The sequence below is a fragment of the Labeo rohita genome, unplaced genomic scaffold (genome assembly GCF_022985175.1).
Source record: "Labeo rohita strain BAU-BD-2019 unplaced genomic scaffold, IGBB_LRoh.1.0 scaffold_1343, whole genome shotgun sequence".
In the NCBI taxonomy this organism is placed as follows: Eukaryota; Metazoa; Chordata; class Actinopteri; order Cypriniformes; family Cyprinidae; genus Labeo; species Labeo rohita.
The window spans coordinates 5,765-14,333 of NW_026127498.1; the positions used below are offsets into that span (position 1 = coordinate 5,765).

An 8,569-nucleotide genomic window follows, 5' to 3' on the forward strand; every position below is an offset into this window, starting at 1 on the left:
AAATAAATCGTGAGACTTTTTGCTGAGATCTTGCGAGAGGTCACAGAAACCTTTCCAATGTAAGTTGTAATATAAATATAATACTTAGATATTACATCTAATTTGGTAGAAACACAAAGCGTTGCACGTTTTATTGGTGCAAAGATGAGTAGTGGTGATATTTATTATTTATTATAATATATTATTTATTATTATATATATTTAACATTTGCAACTGCTTTTTATCATTTAATTAGAAGCACCACAAATTAAGTTGAGTCTGTTATGAGACTACTAAACAGACACTTAGATGTTTATTTTAAAATACAAAGTATTAAAAACTAAAAATAAAGCTCTAAAAAAAATGCATTTTTAAAACACTATAAGTGTGTCCCATCAGTTAATGAAAAGTTTGACACACACTTGTGTGTGTCTTCATCCTCACTTGAACACCTGGGCCAAATACAGGAAATACGTCATATAAGTGGTCAAGTGCAAAGACCACAAGTGGGAGTATTTGGACAAGGCATATGCACATTGGGACTCAGGGTTAGAATCTGATGTTTGTCTTCCTCTCTGATCACTTCAGTCAGATAAACCTGCTCTCTGCTGCATCCTTCTGGACTGGAGAAAATCTGTCCTTAGAGCAATATGGCAGATATACAAGGAGGAAGTAAGATATATATATATATATATATATATATATATATATATATATAGGACAGGGATTAAATCAGAAACTGTGTGTTCCCAATTATATTATATAATAGAAGCATAACCACAACAGGACAGGATGAACCTATTTCTCAAAAATCCCTTTCTTCTTCACAGAGCATGACTCATCATCCCAGCTCTTCAGGATCTCTCTATTATAATTCAGTTCAATACAGTCCTCATTTCCGCCCTGGTTATTTGGCTCACCGTCAAACCAAAACTTGAAAAACATGTATCAGATGTGAAGTTTTTGAGGAAAACAAATTAATGAATCAGCAATACTCATAGTATAATACATTTAAAGTATCTTTAATTGTGGTGTTTGTGGAAGAGTTTTGTCTTTAGCTGTTTTCTGTAGGTTGTGATGAAAAAGACTTAAACAAATTAATGTACAGTGATATTTATCACTTACCCTTGTTTCAGTGTTGAATTATTCACCCATTTCATGTTGCCTTGCTGCTGTATGTCAGACAAACCAATCCACACTCTCTCCGTGGTTAATGAAAAAATGAACCTCTGTGTGAATAAAAACAGGAATAAGTGTGATTCCTCTCATTCAGTAACAAACACTCACACAAACTCACCTGCTTCTCTTCACTGTTGATAATGACCAGATCAGCACCACGATCCCTGCAGTACTGTCTGCTGTCAGACCAGCTCTTCAACTCATTGGACATGAAAAACCAACCTGAACCACACAGATACATGAGCGTTATAAAACTGTGTACATTAAGATTAAAAAAGTAAGGAAACAACAACATAAAATTGCAAGTGCACTGACGCTGTTTGGATGCTTCTTTCTTCAGCTCCTCACTTAGAGAAGTGACTCTGGTCTCCAGCTCCAGTTTCTTCTGACTCAAAGAGCTGAAGTTGTTCTGCAGTTGGTGTTTTTCATTCATTAGATCAGTGTAATTGTCCTGTAAGCTGTTGATGGTTTGATTGAACTCTTCAACTGTGTTCTTGTAACTCTTTATCAGGTCTCTCTCTGCTGTGATGGTGATGTGCTGCAGTATGATGAAGACCAGCAGAAGAACACAAATGAGCCCTGTCTTGTTCTGTGTTTAGTTGTAGTTGTTGCACAGGGCGTGCAGTCTTAAATAAGGAGACGGACAGGGAGTACCAAACAACTTAAAGCTTTAATCCACCGTCTGCAGCCGTATTCCAGGTTAACAATCACTGCCAATCTCAAATATTCAGTGCTTACGTGAATATTACAAGCCCTAGACTCACTGTCATCAACACCAAACATCTACTTCCTCCTGACAAACACAAACAAAACACACAAATAGCAATTAATGACAATTCACTGAATATATTTTTAGAGATAAATACTAAAATCCACCTCTATATTTGCATATATACCCTTACCAAAAAGAAGTATAGTTCAAGTTTATTTTATTAAGTATATTTCAGTAAAATTGAAGTATATTTTAAAGTATACTTTATGTAGTAAGTATACAAATATCAGTGTATTAGTAAGTGTGCTATTTCAATACTCCTTGGGACTAAATTGGCCCACTTTCTAGTATATAAAAGTATACTTTTAAGTATACTTTAAGTATAACAGTAATAAACTTTGAGTGCTAGGTTATATCTATGTGTTTAGTTTGTACTGCAACTACACTAAAAGGGAACTTATAGGTACACTGATAGTTTACTAATTAAATAGTAGAATTTTTAGTACACTTAGTCTCAGTAAAATACTAACCATTTGTCAACAAAACACAATATGTAACAGGCAGATACAACTACATTCATAATTTATTCAAAAAGTATTAATATTCCAAGGATTCCGAAGCAAAACGATTGATTTGTGAGAAGAATAGACGCGATTGCCATCTCCATCCGCCGTCCTGTGTGCTGCTGCAGTCTGTCTGGGCGCAAATTCAAAAAATGCCACCAGAAGAAGCAAATCTTGGTTGTGAAATGCCATTGGCTCTTGTGTGTCTCGTGACCGATTGCATCATGCTAATGTTTGGGAGTATCTTTTTGAATGAGATGTGAGCGCGTTAATGGAGCGGAATCAATTTCAGCGATTAAAGCCTTCTGTAATTCACATAAAGATATCGTACAGCTTCAGAAGACTCAGTATGCAACAGGACTTGTTTATAATGCTTTTATACTGTTTGTTTATGGTCAGTTTTTTGCAATAAATACCTGTGACTGTACTTATATTTGCCTGTTGCATGTTTTATATTGTTCGGAAGTGGTTTAGGTGCTCCAATTAAAGTATACATTTATATGAAACAATTTCTATTTTTACAAATGCATGCAAACCATTAAATTAAGACAAACAACTGAAAACAATGGAGGACGCTGTGCGTCGAAAAGTGACGCCAAGGGGTCCTGACCAAGCGTCAATATGTGACGAGTTGGGAATGAGAACACGTTGAAACTTCACATACACACTGTAGGGACATCAGAAACTTATTTTACATCTTGTAAAAAGGGGCATAATAGGTCTTTAAATAAAATAAATAAATAAATAAATTCTTTGATAATGACAGCAACATTTCTGCAATTAAAGCAAATAATTTTGAAAAGTTAAAATAATTCCATGTTAATACATTTTATAAAAAAGCAGAGTTGGCTCACTGTTTCGTGAAGAAAGATTGAAATTCTATGCAACATTTCTCATTTCCTTAAACTTTAGTTAGACTATTTCTGCTTCAAATTAAATGTTTTACTTACTGTGCTGTTGAACTTTTCTTTCATCCTGGCATCGACTCTGTATTTGAGATGCATGTGTGTCCTTAATATCTTCTTTTTTGATATTTTCATAAATGCCCTCTAATACCATTATTCGTTCTTATGTCTGATGGCATGTGTTCACAGATGAGTTGTGGTTGAAGGATAGGCACCGTTTATTTTTTATTTTAAGTATGGCGCTAACCCTCAATAGGAAGTGGCTTTATTAGTTTAGACAGATAAAAATACTTTGAATCTCTCTGCATGCAGGCTCACCACCCTTAAGCAGGCCTAACTGGACCTTTTAGTATTACAATGCTCTAGCAACATTACCAAACCTATAATACAGTTAGAAGTATATGACTTATTACATTCTTTGACTGTAAAACATCAAAAACTGGCAAAATCATTGTAACTTCACTGTACAACAATGAAAGTGATGTGACGTGACGTGTAGCCAAGTATGGTGACCCATACTCATAATTTGTGCTTTGCATTTAATATATCTAAGTGCACACTTGAGTAATGAATACGCACACACTGTGAACACACAGCCGGAGCAGTGGGCAGCCATTTTTGCTGTGACGTCTAGGAGTAACTGAGGTTTCAGTGCCTTGCCATTTTTTATTTATTTATTTATTTAAATTATTTACTTTTCTTATTTTCTCACTGCCATGGTTATTGTTTAGAGTGTGGCATTCACACGTTCCCCTCACCTACACACATTTCCCGTCAGTACTGAGAATGTAGGTGGGGGAGTGAATGAATACTCTCACACACTCTCTCCCACCCTCAAAAACCACAACTGAGGTGCTCTTGATCAAGACACCGAACCCCCAGTTGCCCATTGCTCTGGGTGTGTGTTCACAGTGTGTTTTCAATACTCACTGCTGTATGTGTGCATTTGGAAGGGTTAAATGCAGAGGACAAACCCACAAGTATGGGTTACCACACTTAGCCTACACGGCAAAAATTGTCATAAACAAATAAATAAATAAATAAATAAAGGGAAAAAAATAAGAAATGATCCAACAAAACATCTTACATTTATTTATTTATTTTTTTTATGCACCAACAGGATATTCACAAACAAACAAACAAACAACCAAAAACACCCTTGTTTGTTTACTATATGAGAAGCCTGATAGTGTGAGTTTATTATTTATAAGGTCAGTGCCTTTATAGACAATTTTATCTGTACCTTCTAACAAATTTCATCTGATTATTCACATTTTGCACGTTTGTATAACAAAATCAAATGGAAATTTAGATACAATGAAATGAGCTGAGAGTAGCATGACAGTAGCCTTAATCAGAAATGAAAAAAAGAAAGAAAAAAAAAACATAAAACATTACATAAAAGTGAAAAATTAAGAAATATCACAACTTTCAGGGGTGGAACTTGGAAGCCTCACAAATGGCCTTTCTTTTATGTGAGCATGGAAGATCATTCCAGTTGTTCAGGATAAAACTTCCAGGTATAATTTCAATACAGTCTTCATTTCCATCAGAATCATTTGGCTCATCTCTGAACCAAAACCTAAATAACATGAATCAGATTTTTAATTTTTAGGACCGCTTATTGAAATTAGAAAAAGTTTATTCGGCAACTAAGCAATAAGGATAATGACATTTACATGTATCCATTTAGCAGAAAGCAACTAACGAATGAGAAACATCACATGCAATAGGTTTCAAGGGTATATGCAAAAAGTACAGAAGTGAAAGTAAGTGAATGAGAAAATACAGAAGTATTTGTTATAAGATTGTTTCAAGTTCAAGTTATGTGGTTGGAGAACAGGTGCGACTTCACTTGTGATGGCCTCACAGCCCATTTTTAAACAAAACAAAAGCGAGAGAGAATAAAGTCAACGAAAGTAATAGCAAATGAAGTGTTTTAGTACTTACCCTTGTGTCAATGGTGAATGGTCCACCCATTTCATGTTGCCCTCTTCCTCTCTGTCAGACAAACCAATCCACACTCTTTCTTTGACAAATGAAGATACGGACCTCTGTATGTGAATAAAAATAGGAACAACTGTGATTCTTCCACTTTCACTGCTTTCAAACAGCCACACGTTGCATTTCCATGTAGACATAATAGATACTGTACAAACTGTAAATTCTATCTACTAACCCCCTTAACACACACACTCTCTTTCTCTTTCTGCATTTTCATTTTTTTCTTCATGGGGGCCAAAAATGTCCCCATAAACAAGGATTTTAGAAATTGCCATCTTTGTGGGGACATTTTCTCTGCATAATGTACGGTTTACCAGGACTACACACACAGAGGGCAGTGCATCCTATGATAAAATAATGAGAAAATAAAGAAACAGAGAAAATAAAAGTGTGGTGGGATGTGATGGGAAAGCAAAATACAGGCAAAAGTGATGGGTCAATTTTACTATGAGATGCTGATTTCAACCCATCTATTATGTTCTATGATGAGTCTGAATGGGTGAACCAGTATGATCCCCAAATGCACATATTTAAATGAATCACCTTGAAACACTTGCAACAGAATCACATTGAACTAGTTGTATTTGCCATTGTTCTCACCTGCTTCTCTTCACTGTTGATAATGACCAGATCACCACCATGATCTCTGCAGTACTGCCTGCTGTCAGACCAGCTCTTCTCCTCATTGGATGTGAAAAGGCACCCAGTTGCTTTCAATAAACAAACATAAAATTGTATTTGTTTTATTTGTAAAGTGCAACTACATACACATATGTTTTTTTTTACAAACCTTGTTCAGATAACTTTGTTAACTCAGTTTCTAACTCCAGTTTCTTCTGACTCAAAGAGTTTAAACTGTTCTGTAACTGTCTCTTCTCAGCAGTGAGATCATTGACTCTGGTCTCCAGCTCCAGTTTCTTCTGACTTAAAGAGTTAAAGTTGCTCTGTAACTGGCTTTTCTCAGCAGTGAGACCATTGACTCTGGTCTCCAACTGGCTTTTCCTAGTTGTGAGATCATTGACCCTGGTCTCCAGCTCCAGTTTCTTCTGACTTAAAGAGTTGAAGTTGCTCTGTAACTGGCTTTTCTCAGCAGTGAGACCATTGACTCTGGTCTCCAACTGGCTTTTCCTAGTTGTGAGATCATTGACCCTGGTCTCCAGCTCCAGTTTCTTCTGACTTAAAGAGTTGAAGTTGCTCTGTAACTGGCTTTTCTCAGCAGTGAGACCATTGACTCTGGTCTCCAACTGGCTTTTCCTAGTTGTGAGATCATTGACCCTGGTCTCCAGCTCCAGTTTCTTCTGACTTAAAGAGTTGAAGTTGCTCTGTAACTGGCTTTTCTCAGCAGTGAGATTATTGACTCTGGTCTCCAGCTCCAGTTTCTTCTGACTTAATGAGTTGTAGTTGCTCTGTAACTGGTTTTTCTCAGCAGTGAGATCATTGACTCTGGTCTCCAACTGGCTTTTCCTAGTTGTGAGATCATTGACCCTGGTCTCCAGCTCCAGTTTCTTCTGACTTAAAGAGTTGAAGTTGCTCTGTAACTGGCTTTTCTCAGCAGTGAGACCATTGACCCTGGTCTCCAACTGGCTTTTCCTAGTTGTGAGATCATTGACCCTGGTCTCCAGCTCCAGTTTCTTCTGACTTAAAGAGTTGAAGTTGCTCTGTAACTGGGTTTTCTCAGCAGTGAGACCATTGACTCTGGTCTCCAACTGGCTTTTCTCAGCAGTGAGATTATTGACTCTGGTCTCCAGCTCCAGTTTCTTCTGACTTAAAGAGTTGAAGTTGCTCTGTAACTGGGTTTTCTCAGCAGTGAGATCATTGACTCTGGTCTCCAGCTCCAGTTTCTTCTGACTTAAAGAGTTGAAGTTGCTCTGTAACTGGGTTTTCTCAGCAGTGAGATCATTGACTCTGGTCTCCAGCTCCAGTTTCTTCTGACTTAAAGAGTTGAAGTTGCTCTGTAACTGGCTTTTCTCAGCAGTGAGATCATTGACTCTGGTTTCCAACTCCAGTTTCTTCTGACTCAAAGAGTTGAAGCTGTTCTGTAACTGGGCTTTCTCTGCTTGATCTCTTGAACCAGACTGTAACATGTGTGTAGCCTGTATTTCTCTCTCTGCCGTGAGCTTGATATGCAGTACTACAATGGCAGCCACCAGCAAAATGCACATAAAGCTAATGCACACAGTGCTCAACACAACACATTTATTTCCTACTGACAAACCTCCTGCAAAACAGGAAAACATCAAAATTCAAATAAAAGTTGTAATCAGTTTTCTTGTTGAAACAGTTAAGATTTTAAGAAATATGTTCAGTATGACATATATGGACCTTAAAGTGCACTTGTAAAGATCGAGAACATATACAGAAAACAGTGCCATTCAAAATAAACACATGACTTCTGCATCACACCAAATGTCTTACTGTTTTGTGCTCTTGCTTCAGTCTGGCTGAGATTTCTGCCCTGATTTGCATAAATGTCTCCAGCTCTGTCCAGTCCCATCTCATTGTACTTGCTGCAGGTCTCGTGGTTGTCATTTTTGTTAACACCTACTAGTTCCATGATCACTTCGCTTCAGTTGTGGAATTTGGGAGGACGAGTGCAGGGTTTAATATAGAAAACCTCCCCTAGAATTTACATATTGCTGACTGTCAAGAATGCAAACTCTGATGAACTGTACATCTTCACAACAAAAATGTAACTGATGTCAAACATGTTGGGTTTCGAGGAATCAACCCCCCCGCCCCCACCACGGTCCCCAGGTCCTTTTTATTTGCAGAAACTTGCCTTTATTTTGCAGAAACTTTAAAACTTCGTTTTAACCAGAGTTCAAACTGTAAAAAAAGGTAAGTCTTATAATTTTATTAACTTTATCTATTTTTATAAAATATATTTCTTTTAAAAATGATTATAGAGCTTTTTTTTTTTTTTTTTTACAGCGACAACGTTTTATAAACTGGTGAATATTGGTAAAATAATTATATCATGTTTTTTATTTTTTATTTTTTTGTGAATTTACTGTCAAAAATTACAAAACAACTGCAGAAGTCTTTAATATAATACATCCTTTTGTTTTGTTTAAAAAAACGGCAAAGAGATGCATTAAAATGAACTTGTTACTACATGTGCACTTATTCCAAAATCCATTGTGACCTTTCTATTATTTGTGATCAGTGACACTATGAGGCGATTAGCTACAGACTCATGTGCTGTGCTAAACTCAAATGCACATTT

At 36.5% G+C, this 8,569-nt stretch overlaps 1 protein-coding gene across 1 annotated transcript; it reads right to left on the reverse strand.

Moving 5' to 3' along the window:
• Window positions 1–778: 778 nt before the first annotated feature.
• LOC127158112 (paramyosin) lies at window positions 779–7,911 on the reverse strand. Its single transcript, XM_051101263.1, has 10 exons — window positions 7,759–7,911; window positions 6,134–7,561; window positions 5,944–6,053; window positions 5,290–5,393; window positions 4,774–4,921; window positions 1,475–1,748; window positions 1,278–1,381; window positions 1,106–1,209; window positions 990–1,032; window positions 779–913 (listed from the first exon to the last, which is right to left on the reverse strand). The coding sequence occupies exons 1-10, from the start codon at window positions 7,895–7,897 to the stop codon at window positions 779–781; spliced, it is 2,589 nt and encodes an 862-aa protein (XP_050957220.1). The 5' UTR covers window positions 7,898–7,911.
• Window positions 7,912–8,569: the final 658 nt, after the last annotated feature.

What these genes read in the sequence shown, in the direction of transcription:
- LOC127158112 (XM_051101263.1), bottom strand. Translation starts at nt 7,897, where the DNA reads ATGGAACTAGTAGGTGTTAACAAAAATGACAACCACGAGACCTGCAGC. An exon ending in TCAACAGTGAAGAGAAGCAG is followed by an intron (nt 5,394 to 5,943) that starts GTGAGAACAATG and finishes ATTCACATACAG; the next exon opens with AGGTCCGTATCTTCATTTGT. An exon ending in CATTCACCATTGACACAAGG is followed by an intron (nt 4,922 to 5,289) that starts GTAAGTACTAAA and finishes CATGTTATTTAG; the next exon opens with GTTTTGGTTCAGAGATGAGC.